General features: G+C 41.1%; 1 protein-coding gene across 2 annotated transcripts in view; it reads left to right on the forward strand.

Moving 5' to 3' along the window:
* The window catches only part of ADAMTSL1 (ADAMTS like 1), a 268,453-nt gene that overhangs the window by 219,775 nt on the left and 23,050 nt on the right, over positions 1–25,628 (forward strand). For both annotated transcript variants that reach the window (XM_073345470.1, XM_073345471.1), the window contains exons 22-23: positions 4,428–4,607; positions 7,434–7,568. In XM_073345470.1, coding sequence (XP_073201571.1) covers positions 4,428–4,607; positions 7,434–7,568 — 315 coding nt within the window. The remainder of the gene's footprint in view (positions 1–4,427; positions 4,608–7,433; positions 7,569–25,628) is intronic.

Below are 25,628 nucleotides of genomic sequence, written 5' to 3' on the forward strand. Positions count from 1 at the left end.
GGAGTTCTTGGTAAGGACTCTGCGGTAGAGCAGGAACTGAAGGGGATTCGCCCATGCAGCACTAATTGGCCTTGTGATAGAGCATGAGGAGGGGAGAGCACATGGGTGGGCTGAACAGATACTGCTACCAAACATCTCCGATCAGAAGCGCAGGGACACACATACACCTACAGTGGAGCACTATAGGGGGGGACACATCTAGAAGCACAATCGTTACGCACAAGCTGAATAATTTCCTTTTCTGTCAACAAGGGCCTTAAGTAACCACGCAGGGATATGGATTTTTCACACCCCTGAGTGATGCAGTTATGCTGACCTAATTTTCTCATGTGGACCAGGCCAAAGAGAAACAACGCCTATCCATTAGCCTGCGAGGCAGCCTGCAGGTGGCAGTGCCTTTTTGGAAGCAATCTGCAGCCCGTCTCTAACTCGAGCACCCTTTTTGTGTCTGAAGATTCAATGTCTGTGGGCTCGGTGGTACTCACATAATGACTACTGGGTGCAATTTAGGTCATATAGATGTCAATAGAAGTCTTTCCATTACAATTGGCATCAGCTCAGGTCCTAAATTCAAATACCCTCACTGTATCTGCGTGGCAGTTCCTTAGATATCAAAATGGTCGATGTTACAATTGGAAATAATGTTGAGGTCGGTTTTAAAAATCTGGTGTTGGTCACTACTGACGCGGGACAAATTAGAAGGGGCAACTTAATATTTTTTGCAAACTCTCTCTTTTCCTTGTATTTTATGTTTTTCATCCCTCCAACTCTTCCCTGTTTCTTCCCTCTGTGGTTCGTTCAAATGCAGGAGTTTTCTTTTGGGCTCCTGGCTTTCTCTTTAAGCCTTGGTTGCTCATTATCACCTGTATCAGACTACAGCACCGTCCGTAAAAGTATCACTATTTCAGAACATCACAGCACTGGAAACTAGTTTTTGTTGTAAGATCTCCAAATTGCTCTGCTGCCTTTAACAGAATATGTACATCATATAGCTAAAGGAGCAGGGGAATTAGCACACTGCTTGTCACTTACAGCAGTCAGCCTTTTGTGTGAGGGATAAACTAAGTCCAGTGAAAGGCAGAGGAATAAAGTTGTTGATGTCTGCTATTGAAGAAGAATGGAGAAAAGGGAAAGTCTTCAGGGGGCACAAATACTATTAGCAAGTATTGGCTTGCCGGGGTAAACACCATCATTCAATGCCCAGTAGGCTCAACAAAAGAAAAGTTCACAAAGACAAAAGAATCTTACTTCCAAAGGGGAATTTAAATGGCTTAGGGCCAGATCCTCAACTGGTGTAAAGTGATGTAGTTCCAATGAAACCAAATTAATGATGCCAGCTTTCACCAGCTGAGGATCTGACCCTGAAACTTTAATTTTAGGCTGCTCTTTCCTTCACATTTATGAAAAATATTGTACTATGGCTTCATGCTGGAGACTTGGTTTGAGTTCCCTTCTCTCAGCCATTCATTTTCTATTATTATTTTCTTTAAACTGCATTCTCTCCTATATTGGACATTATTATTTAGGCTACTTTTCCTCTGGACAACAACTGCATGACAAAACATAGAGCTGGGGCTGACTGAAATGCTCTTGCTCCCCCTTGTGGTGAGGCTTTGGAAGAGTGGCTTTGCACATGTTTGCACCTGCATCTTTATATTTCAGTTTTTGAAGTGTTTGCCAGCTTGCTGTAACCTTGGTTTCATTACCTGTTTCCTTGGTGTAAACTGTGTAAGCCACTCATGTAAGAAGGATACACAAAAACAAAGTTGCTGCTCATTGAGAGGTACATTTCTTCTCATCCTCCCCCATCCAATTTTCTCTGTACAGCTATAACATTTGGTTTCAATACATTTATGTTTAACTTGGAAGCTTTAGATTAAAGAAGAAAGGAAGAGTGACCTTTCTGTACAGGTGGTCAGAGAAGGACATTTATAGATGTTCTGGACTCTGGATGTGCAAAGTTATCTGTTCTGTCGCAAAGGTAGCTGCAGATTATACAGTTGTGTTACAGACCAGATCCTGCAATCCTTGGTGGTACTTATTCAAGTAAAATTCTCTTTGACATGAATGAGAGTTTTACCAGAGTAAGAGCTGGGTAAGCCTTTCAGGATTTGGCCCATCTGAACAGCCATGCAATCATCTGCAAAGAAGTGAATTAGTGTAGCACAGTTGTCAACTGTCGTGATCACAAGCATTGCCATAGCTGATATTTTTCTTAAAGTCCCAGCTCCTGGGGTCATGTGATTATGGGAGATCTCACTTTCATTAACCAAAAAAAGGCAAATTTCTAACCTCATAGTTGCAGATAAAAGTTTGAAAATGTGACCACGTGCACCCAAAAGGCTCAGAAAGCAAAGAAAAAGAGCTCCAACCTTATTTTTTTAAAATCTCCTGGGGGCGGGGAGGTTTGTTTTTTTGAAGCCTGGCTCATGATTTTTGAATGATTGGGGTTGGCAGTGCTGGTAACATGAAGATGTGATTCAATGTAAGCATCCTGAAGTAGTGCAGCTACTGTATTAGACTAGAAAGCAGAAATACCTATTATAGAATAGATTGTGCCTAAATTGGGGTGGCACTGAAGGCAAGTGCCAAATGCTGGCAAAGTCAGCTGGTGGTGCAGCGGGGATGGAAAACAGGCAGAGCACCCTGATGCTGCAGAAGTGGGCAAGCTGTTCTCTTTCAAGCTCTGACTGCTTAGCACTGTATGTTGCTTATTGGCCCCACGAATCATTTAGAATCAGTTAGTCATTGAGACTTCACACAGTGCCTGTCTAGTCCCTAGAGATGTGTTCATTCTCTGTGCCCCTGGGTCCTTGTCTTTCTGCTGTGACTGACAACAAAATTGCCAATTGTATGATGGTTTTCATGATGTGGGCACATTACCACAAGGATTGTATCAAGACCACCAGTTCCTTCCGCCTACGCTACTGAACAGCTGTCCGATGGCAAGGAATTACATGAGCTGGGATGGCTTTAAACCACTGGTTTAGAGGCAAAAGTCTCTATCCCCTGAGCCACCCAGTGAAGACAGAAGTATCCTTGTTATGTGAAAGAGTACAGAGATCAGAGGTGGAGCCTGTCTGTCTTACAAACTGGGATAACTGACAGGCAGACTTCGAACCTTATTTAAATTCTTGTACCCTGTCCTTGCCAGTTGACTTGGAGTGAAGTGGAAGGTGGGGTCACACATTAATAGTCAATTGCAGCAGGTCTGGGGGATTTCAAAAGGTCACTTTGTATCTTAATACCCTCCAGAAATAACTGACCTCTTCCAGTCTAATAGATTTCTTACCACAGAACGTACAGCACCCTCCCAACTGCTGCAAACCATTAGTTTGTTGGGAAGATCTACCTTTCTGAACATATAGTCACAGATAAACATTCATTCATTCAAATTCCTGTCGGGGTAACAGCTCCAAGGAAGAGTCTTCTCAGCCTATATCAAAGGATTAGACCTGTGGTTCACAAAATGTCATCTATTGACCACTCATGGTCTGTAGAGCACTTGCTAGTGGCCCATGAACAGCTGGCTCATCACATGGTGCTGTCTCCTGTTCCATGTTCTCAGCTTCTAAATCACCTTAAAAGACAGTAAAAATACATTCAGCATGTTCCTAAATATTACTTTGCTCTGTAAGCGATTGCCACAAGAATGTTATATGATCGTGATTGGGAGGGTGGCCCACAAGACAGTTGCCATTTTCATGTGCGCTTCGCACTGTGAAAAAAGTAAAAGAACCTTGGGATCAGACAGCAAATTGGAAGTTGACGGAGTTATTGAAATTTGAACCATAGGCGTGGAAATCTGAAAAATTCTCTAGCCAGGAGTAGCTCCACTAAATCAACTGCTTATCCTGATGTGTATCTTCCCTGTTTATCTGCACAGCATTGTAAAATGCAGAACATTCTTCAGTGATGTTACATAGAGAACAGTCAATGAAGGTGAGACAGTCCTACGCAGGTGGTGGTACCTCCATCCTGGTGCTGCAGAGGGGGGTGTTCTGTTCCTTGTATGCTGCCCCTGTGTTAGATCATGACATGAGAAGAAGCTATAGAAAAAGGTGTCGTTTCCCTCTGCTAAATTAGACTGAAAATCTCATAAGAACCAGCTTTCTCTTAGGATTTCCAGTGGTGCTGCCTGCTTATAGTCAGAACACAAATCCTGCTAGAAAAGCCTCCCTCAGAAAAGCGTGGCCCTTCTGTTTCCAGGCCAGGGTGGATCCAGGAAATCCAAAGGCATTTATTTTATCTTTAATATATATTTTAATGTATTGAAAGAGTTGACCAAACTCTTTTGAACCTCAAAAACCCTTGGCCGGGAAGTTTGGTTAAAGGCTTGTTTTGATTATTATTTTATCCCAACTGTTTTGTCTGTCCCTAGTAGTAAAACCTCCATCCAGCTCCTATTCTTTTTAATGCCTTTCCAGGTGTACCTGAAGCAGAAGTTACTTGGTTGAGGAATAGGATCAAGCTGGCCCCTGCCTATCATCTGCATGATGGCTCATTGCTGATTGCAAATGTAACTCTGTCTGATCAGGGGTTATACTCCTGCAAGGCAGCCAATCTTCGTGGAGAGGTGACTGAAAGCACACAGCTGCTGATTCTTGGTAAGCTACAGAAATGCACGTTGTCTATGGAAGGGCTATTTGTTCATGACATTTCCCACGTGTCACTGTAGTCACGAAACCTAGGCACCAAACAGATTTTTGTCTTCGAAGCTAGTCAGAGGACATAACAGAAGAGAGAGTAATATAAACCACTTTGTGTTCCAGTGAAAAAAATTGCTAATTGTGTTAGCAGCCTACATAAGCAGGAACAAGACTGTCTTCATTTGTGGAGAAGGCAGAAGATATTGGAATAGGGAGGGGGGAAGGGTACGTGGGTTAGAAGAGAAAAAAAGAATAAGCTAAAAAAAATCTTTAATATGTAATTTTCACACATTCAGATTTTATGGCTAAGGAAAGAACCAGTCCCCTCCCCGACCATTCCCCAAAATGGCACCCGTGAAATGAAGGCAATATCCTGTGTAATGCTCCATCTCCGAGAAGCAGCCCCCCCCGGTAAAACACTGAGTGACACTGAGCAATTTCACACCTCACTAACAGATGCATAAACCCTGTGCACTTTTACAAAACAGTAACTCAGTTCATTGAAGGGTGAAGTTTACTTTGTCTTGGGTTTCACGGTGGCAGGCTGAATGTCTAGCTGGGTGATTTAGAAAGATATTGTCAGGCCCAAAGCATGGATGGAAGTTTTATCCGCAGCTGATTTATTGTGCTTGCTGATGTATTTGCCTCCCTAATAACACATCTGTGTCATTTCCTGCTGTCTGAGAGATGAAAGATCCGGCAGGACTATGTAAACGCTACTGTACGTTGGGTAATGAAGCGTGCACGTTTTGTAACCATGTACATATTATTGCAGCAACACCATTAAAAAGTGTCCATTACAGAACTCTGTTTTCAGGGCTTATTATATTGCCTGTTTAAATCTCAACTATTCAACCTTGCAGGGTGAACCTAGGCCCTACAGAATCTGCTGCCTCAAAGCCTCCAGTTCTTGGGGAAGATTTGAAAGTGAAAGTTCTCAGTCTTAAGGACAGCGCTACAGCCTCTGTTTGATGTTCACATGGGTCCCATGTGACTTCAGATCAACCCTAGAAACTTGATCTAAAAATTATCTGCCTAGATTTTAAAAAATGACAACCTGAGTTTCATCTTACAGGTCATAATTCTCACATGGCTTCCTTTTCCTGCTCACGAAAAATGGCTTCTTTTTTAAAGATACAATGTTACTGTTGTTTTGCCAGGCAGCTTATACCCATTTGTAGGCAAATCACTTTCACAATCATTTTAATAAAAAGAAATAGTGTGAAACACCTGAGCCATATATATGTCATAATGAGTACACATAACAGTAGCAACCCTGGCTCAACTTGCAGCCCCATTTAACTGAATGGGAAGGGGCCACCATTCACTTACATCAAGTTTAATGTTTGTAGTGTTGTTGTAGCTATGCTGGTCCCAGGATATTAGAGAGAGAGAAGCTGAGTGAGGTAGTATCTTTCATTGAACTATGTCTTGACCTGTTTCAGAGTAGCAGCCGTGTTAGTCTGTATCCGCAAAAAGAAAAGGAGGACTTGTGGCACCTTAGAGACTAACCAATTTATTTGAGCATACGCTTTCATGGGCTACAGTTCACTTCATCGGATGCATAGAATGGAACATATAGTAAGAAGATATATATATACATACATACAGAGAACATGAAAAGGTGGAGTAGGAGGCTAATTAATTCAGATGAGCTATTATCAGCAGGAGACCTGTGTGAGCTCAAAAGTTTCTCTCTCTCGCCAACAGAAGTTGGTCCAGTAAAAGATCATCCACTTTCTCTCTCCTCTATCACATTTACTGTCACTTAAATGACAGTGGTGGGGAAAACAGGAAACAAAATACAAAAATTGGATCACTGTCATCTTATAATTAATAATGGGCCAAATCCTACAGTCCTTAGGGACTGATCCTGTGAAAAGTGATCCTCACGCAGACAGTTACTCTTGCACAGAGTCCCATTGACTTCAGTATTACTTGAGAGTAGCTGTATTCACAGTAATAACTCTCTGCAACTTGGGCTCTTAGGCATTTGGAGTTTTGCCTGAGTAGCCTTCCAGATTTGGCTCAGTGCTAAAACAATCCTGAATTATGACCTTATCCAAAGTCCTTTGAAGTCAATAAAGAGGCTCCCATTGGCTTCAGTGGGCATTGGATTAGACCATTAATATTGTCACTGTGATTTGAGACTTCTCTATGTGGCAAGTTTCTGGGTGGCAAGCCATCGGGTGAATCTACATTGCACCAGCTTGCTATTCAGTAAAGTCTCATGTGGACACAGCTACAGAGCAGTGAAAGTCCTGGAGTGTGGCCTGGCATACTTCAAGCAGTAGTGTGCTATGACTAGATACTGTATTGGCTGTGCTGTGTGAATTTCCCATCTGTTCTGAGCGACTCTATCTGTTAGTGAACTAAAGGAGCCCTAAAGGAGTATGAGAAATGGGCTGAACATGCAAAATTCAGATCCAGATGTTCATCCAGATCAGGGGCATATGAGGGGCTCCTTTGTTAGTGAACTAAATGTGCTGCAGTGCCTAGCTAGTCACAGTAAGGATGCTGTAATAGCCTTAATGCAAATTTTCTTAGCATTTGAGGGCTTGTGCCTGACCCTGAATTATTATTTTAACCTCTTCCCTGCCTCCTCATGTGCCTGACACATCAGGCAAAGCACACCTCTAACGCTGTCCAGTACTGCCTAGTATGTCCCCTTTGGAATGTTGATGATCCAGCACAGCAAATAATGTGACAGCTGAGTTAAAACTTCCTCAATACCTTATCCGCTATGGTGTTCTTTGTCATCTCAGTCTCTCAATCTGTTTCCAGACCCCCCACAAACCCTCCTTCAATTAGAAGACTTGACAACAATGCTTTTAATCTCGGGGCCGGATATTCCCTCAGTGCTGACCTCTCCTTCAGGAACAAGGTTGGCGCTAAATCCTGGAAGTTCTGTCCTCATCGGTAAGTTGATCTCTAAAGTTTGTTGGATAAAAGTATGAGAAATGGGCTGAACATGCAAAATTCAGATCCAGATGTTCATCCAGATCAGGGGCATATGAGGGGCTCCTTTGTGCTGGACACTGTATATACACGAAGTAAGAGCCACAGGAAGTGGATGTAACAAAAAGATGGATGAGGGAGTCAGGATGAGGTTAAAGGTACTCTAGATTGTGCTTCGGTCTCCTTTTCCTCTCCACATAACTACTGGTCTCTACTTTTCAGTCATCCATTCCTGTTGTCCTTTCTGCAGGGTTTCTCCCAGAGCTTTGTCCATTTCTCTACATTTACTTTGCTCTTGCAAGCTGTTTGTTTCATTGTGGTATTTGTTTTAATCTTCTGTGTGCTCCAAGCTTTACAAGCAAATAATTCTGAATGAAATGATCTTCTTCTTCCATTATTTCATTCTTCTCCACCTTCTAGTTATAACGTTTCTGTTTTGTCTTTCTTTCCTCTGCACTCCAACCCTTACCGTATATTGTAGAGTGTTTTCAGGCCTATGGACACAGTCTGTTTGCAAAAAGATTCTCATTCTTTTCTTGTTATTTCTAAGCTCCCTTTCTTCCAATATCTTGGAGGTCATATTTAATATGAGGCTCAGTTAAACAACCAGCTTCTCAGGCAGCCTTATCATGACTCTCACTGAAATCATCGAGTAGTTCAGTACTGATTTTTAACCTGGCAGAAGCAGGATTGTAAATCTTTAGCAGAGGATCTGTACCTTGTCTCAGTGCTGATAAGAATGATTGTATTCCTTTCCACAGGCCTCCTACCAGCTCTTTGCTTACATTCAATAGCAAATATTTCTATAAGGGGAATTTTTATTTACATTTTTATTTTTGTTTGGGATTTATTTTTCCCTCAGTGCTGACATCTGTGTCCATCTGTAATTGTTTCTTAGCAAGCTGCTCTGGATTGCATTTGTGCTTCCACCAAACCTGCAGTTAAGGAGCTCTTTTGGGGGGGAAATATCTGAAGGTATTTGATAGCATTCAATAAATCATTTCAGGTGTGGTTTTATTGCATTCGCAGTCCTAGGACTTGGTCACTTCTGTTTCATCCATTTCCTCTCAGGTTTTCCAAGCAAAATCTTTAGAAGTTTTTTTGTTGAGATCTGAAAGTGATAATGCACCAGTCATAAAATGTGTTTTGCATCTGTCTGTACATAATAACCTCTACTTTAGTCTCATGGGGCCATATCATCCCCTAGCCTGCTGCTCCTGCTTAGGGTACAGGAAACTCCAGGAGTTCCCAATATCAAGCCAAATTTATTCTTGATGTACTTCTATTTATTCTGTGGAGATACACATTGCTGAAGTTGACCTGATATTATAAAAACATAAGAAAGTTCTTGATAGATATTCTAATAAGAGATGGGCTGGGACTGAAGTATCCAGTCTGCTAGAATTCATACAGATACAACCAAACTGTCCATATGTAAGTGGGTGACACAACATGGCATAGCCAAAACATGTGTGCAAAGCATTCGATACACATGCAAATTATCCAATTATTGTCTGCAGTTAGCCACGTATTGTCCTACCTGCATTCAGCTACAGATAGACCACTTACTTCTGCAAAAACAATTGGCCCACACCTCAGCCATTCTTTTAACTGACACTAGATTAATTTTTAGGATTTTGTCAGCATGGACTAGGATAAAAGACTCCCTTCCCTTTTGCTCCCAAATTCTGTTTCTCTGCAACTATCTAATAGACACTCTATCTCCATAACCCCTCTCTACAGCTACCCCATCTGGCTGTCCCCTCTAGTCCTTCCTATTCTGTAATCCAGAAGGTCCATTTTAATGCCTCCTAAGCATTGAGCCATCTTCTACACAGAGATCTCACATGCTCTGGATGGTGATATTCTAATTTAATTCTAAAAGACTTGATGCTGAGAGGGTGTGGTGAATGAAGAGGATGCTGTTGGGAATTGCAAGGAAACAGGAAGCTGGGAGTCAACTGATTGAGAGACAGGATGTAAGTGGAGAATCCTCTCAGGGAAAAGTTGGGTATCATGGAAGTGAAGGATTCAGTGAGGAGAAGGAGTTAAGAGACAAGAGAAAGAAGAGAACTTCGAAACCCTTGGGTAAATTCTGATAAGTATCCAGACTTCTCAGGATTTACGTGAAATGAGAATCTGAATTGGTGAGGTTTGCCTGCTACCTCGTTAAACACAGCTTCCTTAACAGGAAGAGGAAAATATGTGAAGCATGAGAAGGCTAAATTTGCACATTGAGAAGAAGAATGTACTACTTAATTGAATGAGAATTAAAAGCTGAAGGACAAGGCTTGCAGCCCGTCATTTATGCTGCATACGTTCTTCTAGTGTGTCTGCCCCAATATATTTTCAATGACTACATGGATCCATTTGCCATCCCATCTCAACCCCTGTGGACCTCCCTTGTGGTAAAGCTCTGAGTCTTGGGGCCACAATGTGGGTGCCAAGTTTTACAGGCTGCTTTTCACCAGGTGAAAGAGATCCTTCAGTAGCACACTTCCCAACTGTGTCATTTTGGCTGCAGGGGCAGAGAGGGAGTTCTTTTGGGGCTTCATCCTTTTCCCATTGAAGTCAGTGGCAAAACTCCCATTGAGCAGGCCCTTAAACAATGTCCTTTTCAGAGGTCACAGAAGCAAACCACCTTTAGAGGTGAAGGGACAGTAGTCTCCATAGCCGTGCCCACCAGCTGTCTAGTTAGCACCCCATGGTTATCTTTCTCAGGTAGTGACCAGAGGGTACCATTGCTCCTTATCAAATCATCAGTAAGATGCATCCAGCTATGCATCCATTCTCCCTGCAACCCTTTTATGGTGCCCCTATGGCAGGCCCTGCTCAGCTATCTACCAAACTCAGCTCCTACTATTAAGGACAAGATTTTCTCATAGTAGAACCTGCAGCACCTCTCAGTTTGGGAACTTACCCAATTTTTATATGAACTGAAACTGGCAATGAGTGATGAGCCATATATTACGTATGCCAATAATTTCTGGTTTACTTAACTTGTGGCATGTGCAAAATAAGATTTCATGTCACAGGTCCAGTTCTTTGCTTTATATTTCCATAAGTGCTTTAAAGTGACACAAACTTAGCATTTCATGGAAAACCAATAGAAAATTAACATTTATTTTTATATCTGGGAAACAGTAGTAAATTTCTGCAATTCCACTTATTTCCTTTGAAAGTTTTCAGATTAGTCCCTATTCTACAAGATTTTCTGTGAGGAATACAAAAATATTTTTATTTTGGACACAGTTCTTCAAAAATTGACCACAAGATTACTATGAGGGAGATAAGCAAGCAAAAAGAGAAGCTGTTACTGTTAACTCTCACATGCTGGGATTTTATAACCATATTTGTGGCCACTTGGCACTTTTCTAAGCCACTATCAAAATGCAAAATTATTTTTCTGGATTGAAAAGACAATTTAAGATTAATAATAATACACTTCAACTAGAATTCCTTTACCTACAGTCCCAATAAAAACTCATGCAAATTAAAATAATTTTAATAACTAAGGGCCTCATGCCAGATACATTTGCTATCAAACATTGATTTGCTATCAAACATCAACGAGTAGTCGCTTTTACTTCACTGGGACCTATTCGTGGTAATAAGCACTATACGTGGAGTTTTCAAATGTGCCTATGTGGGAAGTGTAGACACTACAGTGATGAGAGGTGTTCTCCTGTCACTGTAGGTATTCCACATCCCTAAGAGGCAGTAGCTAGGTCATCAGAAGAATTCTTCCATCAACCTAACGCTGTCTACACCAGAGGTTAGGTTGGCTTAGCTACATCACTCAGGGGTGTGGGTCAACTTTACTCTTTTAGTGTAAACCTGGCCTTACTACAGTGACAAGAAGGTTCTCCTGTCTCTGTAGTTAATCCACCTCCCCAAGTGACAGTAGCTAGGTTGACAGAAGAATTTTTCTATTGACCTAGCATTGTCTATGCCAGTGGTTGGCTGGCTTAACTATGCTGCTCAGAGATGTGAATTTTTCTGCACTGGAAACTTACAAGGACATAGCTCTGTCTCTCAGGGGTGTGAAAAATCCATACCCCCGAGAGATCTAGGTATGCCAAGCGAACCTCCGGTGCAGACAGCACTAGATCGATGGAAGAATTCTTTCAACAACCTAGCTACCATCTCTTGGGGAGGTGGTTTACCTACACTGATGAGAGAACCCCTCCTGTCAGTATAGCAAATGTCTATACTGAAGTGCTATAGCTGCAGTAACCATTTAAGTGTACTTAGGGTATGCCTACACTACAATAAAAAAACACTGGAATTTTTAAAACAGCCCCATGGAACCATTTGTAATGGTGTTGGGTTTTGTAAATATTAGGTCTGTCGATTAATCGCAGTTAACTCAACGATAAACCCCAAAAAATTAATCACGATTAATCACAGTTTTAATCTCACTGTTAAACAATAGAATACCAATTGAAATTTATTAAATATGTTGCATGTTTTTCCACATTTTCATATATATATTATATTCCATATTGTAATTGAAATCAAAGTGTATACTATTTTTATTACAAATATTTGCACTGTAAAAATGATAAACAAAATAAATTGTATTTTTCAATTCACCTCGTACAAGTACTGAAGTGCTATCTTTTTCGTGAAAGTGCAACTTACAAATGTAGACTTTTTTTTTTGTTACATAACTGCACTCAAAAACAAAACAATGTAAAACTTCAGCGCCTACAAGTCCAGTCAGTTCTACTTCTTGCTCAGCCAATCGCTAAGACAAACAAGTTTGTTTACTTTTAAAGGAGATAATGCTGCCCTCTTCTTATTTACAATGTCAACAGAAAGTGAGAACAGGAATTTGCATGGCACTTTTGTAGCTGGCATTGCAAGGTATTTACATGCCAGATATGCTAAACATTCATGTGCCCCTTCATGCTTCGGCCATCATTCCAGAAGACATGCTTCCGTGCTGATGATGCTTGTTAAAAAAATAATGCGTTAATTAAATTTGTAACTGAACTCCTTGGGGGAGAATTGTATGTCCCCTGCTCTGTTTTACCCGCATTCTGCTATATAGTTCATGTATTATAGCAGTCTCGACAAAATGCAAAGAAAGTACCAATGTGAGATTTCTGAAGATAGGTACAGCACTCGACCCAAGATTTAAGAATCTGAAGTGCCTTCCCAAATCTGATCGGGGCGGGGTGTGGAGCATGCTTTCGGAAGTCTTAAAAGAGCAACACTCTGATGCAGAAACTACAGAACTCGAACCACCAATAAAGAAAATCAACGTTCTGCTGGTGGCATCCGATTCAGATAATGAAAATGAACATGCATCTGTCCGCACTGCTTTGGATTGTTATCAAGCAGAACACATCATCAGCATGGATGCATATCCCCTGTAATGGAGGTTGAAGCATGAAGGGACATATGAATCTTTAGCACATCTTGCATGTAACTGTCTTGCGATGCCGGTTACATCAGTGCCATGAGAACGCCTGTTCTCACTTTCAGGTGACATTGTAAACAAGAAGCGGGCAGCATTATCTCCTGTAAATGTAAACAAACTTGTTTGTACATAATTCTATGTTTGTAAGTTCAATTTTCATGATAAAGAGATTGCATTACAGTACTTGTATTAGGTGAATTGAAAAATACTATTTCTTTTGTGTTTTTACAGTGCAAATACGTGTAGTCAAAAATAAATATAAAGTGAGCACTGTACACTTTGTATTTTGTGTTGTAATTGAAAACAATATATTTGACAAAGTAGAAAACATCCAAAAATATTTAAATAAATGGTATTCTATTATTAACAGTGCGATTAATCGCAATTAATTTTTTTAATCGCTTGACAGCCCTAGTAAATATATGTTTGGACAAAAGCTAAAATGTGGGCCAAATTTGACCAATTCAGCAAAATTCTGAAACTAACAGAACTATTATTAGTTGCTGTCCTAAAGTGTTTACTGTAGCTTGCCTTTTCTGCAGGCTGCTACCTATAGCTGCTAGAGAGCTGCCAAGAGGGGACTTTTCAGAGATACCAGACTCTTTAAAAAAAAAAAAAATTCTCAAGACATTGTTTTGTCTTGTTTTTAACTTTATTTTCTCACCACTTTATTCAGGCAACAAAACTGGAATATGTGGCTTATACTCAGGGGTGAAAATAACTTAAAGGACTTACCGGTACGCCGGAGTCCTGAGCAGGGGGTGTGGCCTCAACCAGAAGAGGTGTGGCCTGAACTGGAAGAGGCAGGGCCTTAAATCTCTGGGCCCTTTAAATCTTGATTTAAAGGGCCAGGGCTCCAGCTGCGGTAGCGGCGGCTGGGAGCCCTGGGCCCTTTAAATCACCCCCCAGCTACCAGCTGCAGAGGCGGCTGGGAACCCCGGGGCTTGGAGGTGATTTAAAGGGCCCAAGGCTCCATCTGCCGCTACTGCAGCAGAGCCCTGGGCCCTTTAAATCACTGAGGAGCCCTGGGGGCTCCAGGCTGCCACCGCTACCCCGGGGCTCTGGGCTCTGACAGAGCTTTAAAGGGCCTGGGGCTCTGCTGTGGTAGTGGCTGCCGGAGCCCTGAGCCCTTTAAATCCTCGCCTGAGCCCTGCTGCCCGAGCCCTGGGGTAGTGGCGGCGGGGATTTAAAGGGCCGGGGAGGTAGCGGGGGCTGGAGCTCCGGGGCCCTTTAAATCCCTGCCAGAGCCCCGCCGCCACTACCCCAGGGCTTCGGCAGCAGGGCTCAGGTGGAGATTTAAAGGGCTGGGGCAGTAGCAGCGGATCTCCGGGGCCCTTTAAATCCCCGCCGCCGCTACCCCAGGGCTTTAAATTGCCATCTGGGAAAGCCGGTCCCAGTACGGCACACCAGCTCTTACCGGTACACCGTACCGGGGCGTACCGGCTTACTTTCACCTCTGCTTAAACTGAGCCAGGCTGTGATTCCTTTACTCCTAGTGGTGAGAGCAGTTACCCACACAAGTAGCTCTATGGAAGATACTGCTGGGTGTCACCACAATCTGCCCATCCTTTGGCTCATAGGCAAAATGTAATCATAAGAGTAACCTATGGGCCAGGTCTGAGCTGCCATCAAACTACAGAGTGCAACTTGGGCCATGGTGTGTAAAGAGGGCTTAAAGGGCATCTTTGCACCCATGTTCCTACTTCTGCTGCTGTGTGCCTGACTGTTCCTCATGCATGTTTTTTTTTAAGTTCCTTTCCCCTTGAATTTAATAGTAAGAGATGTAGTAGATTTGATGGGAAACACCCTCTTACTTGCCCATATGTGAGAAAACATGGAGGACACTCTACCTCGTGCTGAAGAATAGTGTCTTCTTGCTATGGTGCCTATTTTTGACTCTGGGGCAGGCTGTTTCTGCATTGGTGCTTGCAAAGGTTCCCCCAGCTAGAAAGGAAATAAATCACTTCTATTGTTCATAAAGAGCTATGTTCCTCTCTGGCTCTGCCTTCTGGGCAAATAGGCAGACACACATTTTCTACTATGTTACCTCGATGGGAGCATCAGTCAGTCCTTATCCATATTTCTAGGAGTGGGGGCTTTCTTTAAGACCCGTGCTTTAGATCAAAGTCTTTGCCTGCCCACATGGGATCACTGGGATGCAGTCTCACTGGAATATCATTCCATGACCTATCCAAGTTTGGAGTTCAAAAAGTCAGCAAGCAGTTTTGCTTGTAGTGTGGTGTATTTTGACACAACAATTGCTGCTGACGCTTAATGCTGAAGAGATGTCACAGAGAAGTATGGTGGCAAGTGATGCTGTAGAGCGATATGCCATATGATAGCTGCTGCTGAAATGAGGTTGCCCAGTAATAAGGGGGAAAGAAGACTGATGTTTTATCCATGAGTAACATCATACCCATGAATGGTGGAAGTGAGCAAAACCCTTTTAAATGAATTGGGCAATGGACTCTCATCTCAAACTGTACCAGTGATAGCATGTTATGTGTATTTGTGGGACAGGAACTACACAAACTCATTCACACATGCTTGTATTCCATGTGCAAGCAAGGAGGCTGGTCTTGTAAAATACTGGGCATCTCCTCCAGGTACTGAACACATCAGTTCCCATTGAGTGAGGTGCCTGAGGTCCCCTGGAATTCAGTGAGGTCTAATGGTGCATAGATGTGTCTGAGAAGGCACTCAGCACCTGTCAGAATGCATCTCAGGGCAGCAGAGTTCATGCCTTCATTTATGAAGGGGCAGACATGGTAAAAGTTGCAGGTTTACAACAGAGACAGAATTGATCATTTCAGGCCCAAGATCATCATTTTCTTACATTAGAGAAGATGTCAGCTAGAAAGTCAGGGTCTCTCCTGAAATCCTTACTCTGGAAAAGCTGAGTTTTGTTGGAGTCAAACTTTGCTTGGGCCCTAAGTGAAGTTTGTAGAAGTAGAGAGGTTGCCATTAAAAATATAATATGTGTAATTCCCCAATGATTGTGGTATAATGATACCTCCTCATCGAAGTATAGTAAAATGCCATGGTAACAGCAGATACTTGGCATGGTGAATGCAGAATCTTTAATGGCTCCTTTTTTGTATACATGAGATATAATCTTTGCGTGAGGGCTTTTGCCTTCAGGCTCACTGGAGTCTGAAGATACATTGCAGATGAAAACAGTGATTAACTATCAGATGCAGAGATGACAGACACTAGAAGGAGGAAGAATATATTTTGACCACTTTTTTAAAATAGCATGAGGTTACTTGGCATCTGTTTCTTCATTTAAATATTTCCTTGTAGATTAGCAGCTTGTTGTTGCTTGGAAAATGGATATGAAAACATTTGATAAATCATTCCCCAAAGCATCAGTCCACAAGCTGCATGTGTTTTTTCAGATCAGCAGAAATACAATCTTCCTGATGTGTAGTGATTTTTGAAAATATAATGCACACCCGAGGATCAGTATATAGAAGGAGGGAGAAGCACAGCAGCATGCGCGATATATAATCAAATAAATGTTTTGGACGGCATTTACAAGGCAGCCACAGGAAGAGATGCTGCAGTTTTTTGGAATAAAGCTCAATCTCATGAATTTAGAGAGACTGGAACATAGGTACCATTTAAAATAGCTGGGAACTGAAACAAAAGCAGTAAATCCATCTGCTCCAGCCACTGCTTAGAACTGTGAGAAGAATTTAAGCATCATCCTAAAGAAGAGAGAAAATAGCAAACAAATGTTGGGTATTTTAATACCCCTGCTAATGATACCTACAATATATTCTGACACTGGTGTTTGTTGTGCCTGTCGGTGTATATTTTTAAAGCACACATTTCCATGGTACCTACATTCAGGAAGAGCTGGTCAAAAAACAGGATGGTATTTTATCATGGGGGGAGGGGGGAAATGAACTTTTTGGACAAAAAATAGAGTTGAAATTCTGAATTTTAAACATTTTAGCTCAAAAGCTAGCCAAAATACAGGATGCAACATTTTTGTGAAAATTCTTGGCCTTTATTTTGTAGTTGTTCCGGTTGATATTTCAATTAAAAATCTCAGTGTAATATTTTATTTCAAAACCTTTTTTTACAACTGTAGTTGCTGGTTCTCTAGCCAGCATATCTGGTGCTTTCACTTTGTTCTGGACTCAGCTGCCCTCAGATGTGCCTGTGCCACTCATAATGAAATCTCTGGGAGCCAGAGGGATGCCCCTGGGATGCAGTTTGTTTAGCAATCATGCTGTAAATGATGGCCATGGAACCTGTGGAGATTAATGCTAAGTGGTTGTAATCTGACTGGTTTTCTCAAAGCCAGTCTGGAGTGTATGGGTAAAGATCATAATGTTCTGGATTCAAATCTAGGAGAGCAACGCCTACCTTGAGGAGCCTTCACAGACCATCAGCCAAAGTGGGTATCTGAGAGCGTGAGAAGAGGATGGACCAGGGAACTGAATTAGAATCTTCCAACTCCGAGGCTAGTGCCACAGTCACTGGTCCATGACTTGTCCAAGGTTATGCAGGCAGAGTCTCTCTGTGCCTCCGTTTTCCTTCTGTAGTATGGGGGTAATAGTACTTCCCTACCTCACAGGGGCGCTGTAAGGATAAATACATCAAAAGATGGTGAGGTGCCCAGATACTCTGGGGTCATATAACTAGGAGCTCTAAAATGTGTGGCTATCACAATACACCCGTTCTTTCAATGGAAACCTGACCATCACCTCAGCAGGAGGCACTGGACTCGTTGGGGGGTGGGTCCAAACTATAACATGCCTGTTCAGTGTGGCATGCTTAAAACAATAACAAAGTTCCTGTCTGTAGGGGATACTGAACAATAACAGTAAAGTTAGATGGTGAAGTGTGCTTTTTATGACCAGAAAAGTACAATCGACTGTAAAAAGGAAATCCTGCTGTTCCATATGTATTGTGAGCTCCCTTGGTGACTTCCATATCAAATTTGCTCAGTTCACAGGTCAGAACAAGATTTTCCTAACTGCCAGCACTGTGAGCAAAGTCTTGGAAAGCAATCTCCTTTTGACTTTTATACCTTATTCCCAATGACTGGAGAGTCAGAACTTAGCTGCGAACTTTACTCTTGATTCAGGAGACAGAAGAGTTAGACTACAATTTCCTATTCTGCAAATAAACAGGCTCTTTGGTGGTGATGCTAGTCTGAAAAACCAACAACCCCCGTTTCCATCAGTAGAGAAAGCAGAATTCACTTGAAAGGTACAAATGGCTCAGTTGCGCCACAACAATATCTCACATGGATTTTCTATTGGAGTCATTCTCTCCTATGCTCTGATGATGTGGCAGGAGAATAAGGCCCATAGAGAGCAGATATCACAGGTTCAGTAGTTAGGTGTCATTTTGTGTAGTTGTTTTTCTGGATCTAGCTATTATTTATAGGCACATTCTCTTTACACAGTGTGATTAGACAACTAATTATAAATCTGCAAAAATTGAGACCTGGATTTTGCAGAACTCAAAGTTCAGAGGAGTTCAAATCCGGAAGCTTGGCTCATCCCTATTGTTAGTATTTTCATCTCTGGAGACTTGGGAGTATAGCTGGATTTGGTGAGGAACAGAAGGAGTTTGTTCGTCTCATTTGGATGTTGTGGGGTGTTTTGTGGTGAGTACAGTCCAGTGTGATTGGCTGGCTGACCAGGAAAGGCCCACACTGATGTATCAACACTTTCTTGGACTTAGAACATCAGAGTATCAGAAAATTCACCTTATTAACATGGAGTATCAATATTTGTTAAAAATCAGTGTGAAATTAACCAAAATAATATACTCTTTAATATAATCAGAGCTGTAGATATGAGTCCAATGCGAAGCTCTATGATATATGCAAAAGCGATTACTTCATCCACTTGAAACATCCAAATTTTCCTGAATACCTTCCTGTCCTGTTCCCTCCCCCAGCCCTTCCCAGTTCTCTCATGTAAATCTTCCTAGGCTTGGCAATTACTCTTATGATTAAAAAACTATAGATAGAAATACAGAATAATTTACACTGTGCACAAAGAAACAGAATAGGGAAAAGCTTATGTAATTATGATAAATCAGGTGTCTCGGGTCCCTTGTGGAATAGAATAATAGGACTGGAAAGGACCTCGAGAGGTCATCTCGTCCAGTCCCCTGCACTCATGGCAGGACTAATTATTATATAAACCAAGGAAGAAAGAACAGACAGAAATTGCGTATTAGGGGGGAGATAAATTCAGGAATATCTAAGGGACTGTTTTTCAGAACATTGTTGGGTGTTTCATTATTATAAGAAGTTGGACTTCAGTGCATTTTAAAAGCATGAATTCATTTTAAATAATGTTAGTTGAGCAATTGTAGATTGCATAATGATAACATTTCCATTCATATCGATTTTTAAATATAAATAATAAATCACATTGTAAGTTGTATATTTGTGAAGATCAAAGTTGAATACAAATAGAAGTTCACTGGATATATATTACTTCATAGGAACCATATCATTCATTCACCAATATGATGCTATCACTCTAATTTGATACTAAGCACTGGTATAAAGTAGGCTGTTGATTAATCGCAGTAAACTCACACGATTAACTCAAAAAAATTAATCGCAATTTAAAAAATTAATTGTGATTAATCACAGTTTTAATCGCACTGTTAAACATTAGAATACCAATTGAAATTTGTTAAATATTTTTGGAGGTTTTTCTATATTTTCAAATATATGGATTTCAATTACAGCACAGAATACAAAGTGTACAGTGCTCACTTTATATTATTTTTATTACAAATATTTGCACTGTAAAAATGATAGACAAAAGAAATATTATTTTACAATTCACCTCATACAAGTACCATAGTGCAATCTCTTTATCATGAAAGCACTACATACAAATGTAGATTTTTTTTGTTGCATAAGTGCACTCAAAAACAAAACAATATAAAACTTTAGAGTCTACAAGTCCACTCAGTCCTACTTCTTGTTCAGCCAACTGCTAAGAGAAACAAGTTTGTTTACATTTATGGGAGATAATGCTGCCCGCTTCTTATTTACAATGTCACCTGAAAATGAGAACAGACGTTCGCATGGCACTTTTGTAGCCAGCATTGCAAGGTATTTACATGCCAGATCTGCTAAACATTCGCATGCCCCTTCATGCTTTGGCCACCATTTCAGGGGACATGCTTCCATGCTGATGATGCTCATTAAAAAAATAATGTGTTAATTAAATTTGTGACTGAACTCCTTGGGGGAGAATTGTATGTCCCCTGCTCTGTGTTTTACCAGCATTCTGCCATATGTTTCATGTTATAGCAGTCTCAGCTGATGACCCAGCATGTTGTTCGTTTTCAGAACACTTTCACTGCGTATTTGACAAAACACAAAGAAGATACAAATATGAGATTTTTAAAGATAGCTACAGCACTCGACCCAAGGTTTAAGTTTCTGAAGTGCCTTCCAAAATCTGATCGAGAAGGGGTGTGGAGCATGCTTTCTGAAGTCTTAAAAGAGCAACATTCCACTGTGGAAACTACAGAACCCGAAAATCAACCTTCTGCTGGTGGCATCTGACTGAGATGATGAAAATGAACAGAATGGGTCTGCACTGCTTTGGATTATTATCGAGCAGAACTCATCATCAGCATGGACACACGTCCTCTGGAATGGTGGTTGAAGCATGAAGGGACATATGAATCTTTAGTGCATCTTGTGACGCCATCTACAACAGTGCCATAAGAATGCCTGTTCTCACTTTCAGGTGACATTATAAACAAGAAGCAGGCAGCATTATCTCCTACAAATGTAAATAAACTTGTTTGTCTGAGCGATTGGCTGAACAAGAAGTAGGACTAAGTGGACTTGTAGGCTCTAAAGTTTTACATTGTTTTATTTTTGAGTGCAGTTATTTTTTGTACATAATTCTACATTTGTAAGTTCAACTTTCATGATAGAGAGACTGCACTACAGTATATTTATTCAGTGAATTGAAAAATACTATTTCTTTTATTACAGTGCAAATATTTATAATAAAAAATAAAGTGAGCACTGTACACTTTGTATTCTGTGTTGTAACTGAAATCGATATATTTGAATATGTGGAAAACATCCAAAAATATTTATATAAATAGTTTTCTATTATTGTTTAACAGCGCAATTAGAGAGAGAGGTAAAATGGCCCTACAGCCAGTTGGCTTTTAGCTTATGTGGTCGAGACTCATGCACAAAGCTCCAAAGGTCCTAGCTTCAATTCCACCCACCGATAACCGGGCTCTGTTGGCATTAGAAGTGGGGGCTCATTCAGGATTTTAACTGGGAAGTCTCTGAAGCTCAGGACGCACTTCCTCAGCTTCTCCCTCGGGTGAAGTATGTAATCCCCATACCTCTGGGGTGTCGTATTCTGTCCCATCTAGTGGCACCGAGACCACTTAGACAGAGAGGTAAAATGAGTCTGCTCTACAGTCTTAGCTAATGGCCAGTTGGCTTTTAGCTCATGCAGTAGAGGCTCATGCATTAAGCTTCAGAGGTCCCGGGTTCGATCCTGCCTGCCAACGACCGGCATCTATCGGTGTTACAGTTGCTCTTCTTAACCACTCAATACTTGGGAGCATTTCATAGCTTGCATAGCACATGGCAATGTTTAATTAGCCAAAAATTAGGTCCTTTAAAATTCCTTTCACTGCAGTCCGTGGAAGTTTTGCTCAAACAAGGGCCTCAGAACTTAGCACAATGCCAATGACAGTGTCTAAATAACACACTTTTGGGTATAGTCATCTCTTATTATGAGATGGGCCTTTTCTGGCCTATTTCTTCTTTAGTCTCGTTCAGAACTTTGTTCATTAAAGTTCAGATTTTCAGTCATATTTCCTTTTTGCAGTCACAATTTTGCACTCACAATTTAGGTCATGTAGAGGGGTAAGTCCTTGATTTGTCAGACAATGACAGTCTGAATCCTCAACAATGGAGGCCCAGTTAAGGGTGGGTCAAACATTTAGCACTAAATGGCAACTCCCTATTGCTAGTAATTGGATTTTCCAATAGTATCTGTCTAAGATGGTCAAAACAGATCAAAATAAATGGTGGTGGTTGTGTTCTTTTGTAACACACATGACTTAGTTCCTGCAGATTTGACCAAATTAAACCAGGGACAGAGTTAGGTGGAAGACACATTCATATAACGAGGTTTGGACAGATTCTGATCAAATAAGACCTGAACAGAATGTATGTGTCCAAAACTTAAAATTAACCTTTTCAAAGGTTCAAAGAGAAAAAAATAAAAGTTCGATTACCCTTTTTTATTTTGTTTTTTATTTTCATTCATCTCTTCAGTTCTTGGTTCTTGCTGGGTCCAAAAGTGGAAGAGACAAAATGCCCTAAGAAAGTTTGTGGTCTCAGTGTGACCAGCTTCACTGGAAGCAGGAAACACTAGTAGTCTCTCACGAATTCTTGCTCCTGTGAGATTTCCAGCACAGTTTCCCAAATTGAATAGATTCAGGTAAACATTCAAACTTTTTGAGTTAAGCCCCTAAAAAGTCCTTTTCTTCCCTGCAAAACTTTATTCATCACTTGATGTTTCTTTGATGTGAATTCACTCATGATCAAATTAGCAGACAACACTAAAGCTGAAAAATGTTGCAAAGTGTAGTCAATTTTGGTGGACAGACCCAAAGCCGTGGTCTCCTCTACCGAGTTATGGCAACGCAAGGCAGCTTACAATGACCTAACTATGTTTCTACACCAAAATTTCACTCCCCCTAACGTAACTCACCCACTGCACCAACTTAATAATTCCAACTCCACTAGAGGTAAAGAGTTGATGTCAATGTAGTTAGGTCGACGCAGTGTGTGTGTAGACACTGTGTTGCTTACATCAAGTGTAGTTGACTTTTAGAAGCCGTCCCACAATACTCCACACTGACAATTTAATAGGCACAAGCATTTGGCCAGTCACCCCTCTGTCTAGACACACCCTCTAGAAGTGTACCCATCACATATAAGTGGTCTATCCAACCAGCCAGTTATGTTTTCTACTGTAGTATCTGATTCTTATGGAGTGTCCTTTATACTCTTCTAATATTAAAGATAATCAGAAAATGGGGGAAGGGCATTCTGCTGAAAATTTTGGCTTTTCATCAAAATGGAAACCCATATTCCAACATTTTTCCAGTTTTTAGCATCCAAAACACAAGAATATTTGCCCCAAAACTTCCAGACGCCCATACTCCAACATTTTTCCAGTTTTTAGCATTCAAAACACAAGAATATTTATCTCAAAACTGCCAGACACCCAAAAATTTGGCCAAAAACTGCACAGAAACCAAAACAATTCTGTTTTCTGATGAAATTTCAGGTTTTTGACCTGGCCAAAATATAGGAAATTCTTAAGGAAAGCTGACATTTTCCACTCAAAAATCACCTGTTCACTGGGAAGAAGATTCAAGGGGAAATATTTGATCAAATTTACCTATAAGTACTACTTTGTCTTCATGTAATAAGCACTGCTGTTGCTATAGTCAGGGTCTGGGATTAGAGCTGGGAGAGGCAGGGAAGTGGTCCGGAAGAGGATCTCCATTTTTAAGAACTGGTCAAGAGTGAAGCAATTTGGGAACCCCCTTTCTACACTAATGGTTCAACATGCTGCCATATTAAATAATGTTACGAGTGTCTGGGGCCATTTCTGATTAATACCATGTATGAGGGTTGCAACCCATGAGCTCATGGCTTTAAGCCCGTCCGGACTAGCTGGGCCAGATTCTGCTCTCACTCACACTGACATAAACCAGGTATAGCTCCACTACAGTCAATGGAATTGCTCTGGTGTAAAGCTGATGGGAGATCACAGTGTGGCCCTGTGTATCACAGTCTGGGCATCTGTCATTCTTTTGGCCCCTACTACAACAGTCAAAAGATCTTTCAGTCTTGTTGAGGTTCTTGTGCCCACCCTAAGCATTGCTGTAGGATAAGCAGAATAGAACTTACAGATGGCCTTTCCGATACTGGGGGGTTTCTGAGCTGTGGTCTCTAGGACTTCTCTGCTACAGGCTTTGAAAAGCCATACACTATCCTGGGTTGGTTGCCAAAGCCTGTCGATCACTGCCAGAACACCTCGTTAGCCAGACAGAAGTTACACTGCAGCTTCTTTAGAAACACACAACACTGGCTTTCCTGTGCTGTCCCCCACCACCTCCTCTCTTCCTTGCTTGTGATTTTCCTTGCTTCGTCGGGAAGTTTCTGGACTGCCAGAGTCTCGGGACTCAGCAGGCTTGTATCAGCTTAATAAATACAAAAAGGACTTCTTACTTCCATAGCAGCCCTGACCTTGGTAATCCACTCTGGTGTTCATATTGAGCAGTCATTCCTTCCCATGACTTGTTGTTGAACTCCATACGGTGCAGTGGTGCCTCTCAGGATACCTGCTTTGAATATCAGCCATCCTTCATCTCAGGTATAAATATATGGCTATCCTGTGGCTGCTGTGGTGGTGGAGCAGAGTTGAACTATGGCAGATTCTTTTTCAATCTGTGTCACTCCATGAACAGACACATCAGAGTGAGTTAAGGATGGAGTTTCAGCCTTCAGTTTCCATCCTCTCAGACTTCAGCTTCCCTTTTTCATACCTGTAAAGTGGCTTCAGCCTGACTCTTACTGATATTGTGAAGTTGTATCTCGGTGTAAAAGATTCTGCTTTTCAGAATTATTTTACAAATGTCTTATTTCCCTCAACAGTTTGAAACCCCTTTGATCTCTTAAAGGGGCCACTATGTGGTTATGTATTTGGAAACATTTTTAGCAATCTCTCTGGGGAACATATCTGTATCTATGTTTGTGAAATATTGTATAAATTTACAGCACTACATACATGATTTCTAAGAAAAATAACGTGGAGTATTATATAACCAAGATATATAGTCAAGCTGGAAGGGCATATTGAGTTGGGTCCCCCAGGGATAAGTTCTGGGTCTGGTTCTGTTCAATATCTTCATCAATGATTTTGATAATGACATGGAGAGTACACTTACAAAGTTTGTGTATGATACCAAGCTTGGAGGGGTTGCAAGTGCTTTGGAGGATAGGATTAAAATTCAAAATGATCTGGACAAACTGGAGAGATGGTCTGAAACAAATAGGGTGAAATTCAATAAGGACAAATGCAAAGTACTCCATTTAGGAAGGAACAATCAGTTGCGCACATACAAAATGGAAAATGACTCCCAATGGAGTACTGCAGAAAGGGATCTGGGGGTCATAGTGGACCACAATCTAAATATGAGTCAATAGTGTGACACTGTTGCAAAAAAAAGCAAACATCGTTCTGGGATGTATTAGCAGGAGTGTTGTAAGCAAGGCATGAGAAGTAATTCTTCTGCTCTACTCTTCACTGATTAGGCCTCAACTGGAGTATTGTGTCCAGTTCTGGGTGCCACATTTTAGGAAAGAGGTGGACAAATTGGAGAAAGTCCAGAAAAGATCAACAAAAATGATTAAAGGTCTAGAAAACATGGCCTATGAGGTAATATTGAAAAAATTGGGTTTGTTTAGTCTGGAGAAGAGAAGACTGAGGGGCAACATGATAATAGTTTTCAAGTACATAAAAGGTTGTTAC

This window comes from Lepidochelys kempii, chromosome 5, assembly GCF_965140265.1.
Source record: "Lepidochelys kempii isolate rLepKem1 chromosome 5, rLepKem1.hap2, whole genome shotgun sequence".
Classification (NCBI taxonomy): domain Eukaryota; kingdom Metazoa; phylum Chordata; order Testudines; family Cheloniidae; genus Lepidochelys; species Lepidochelys kempii.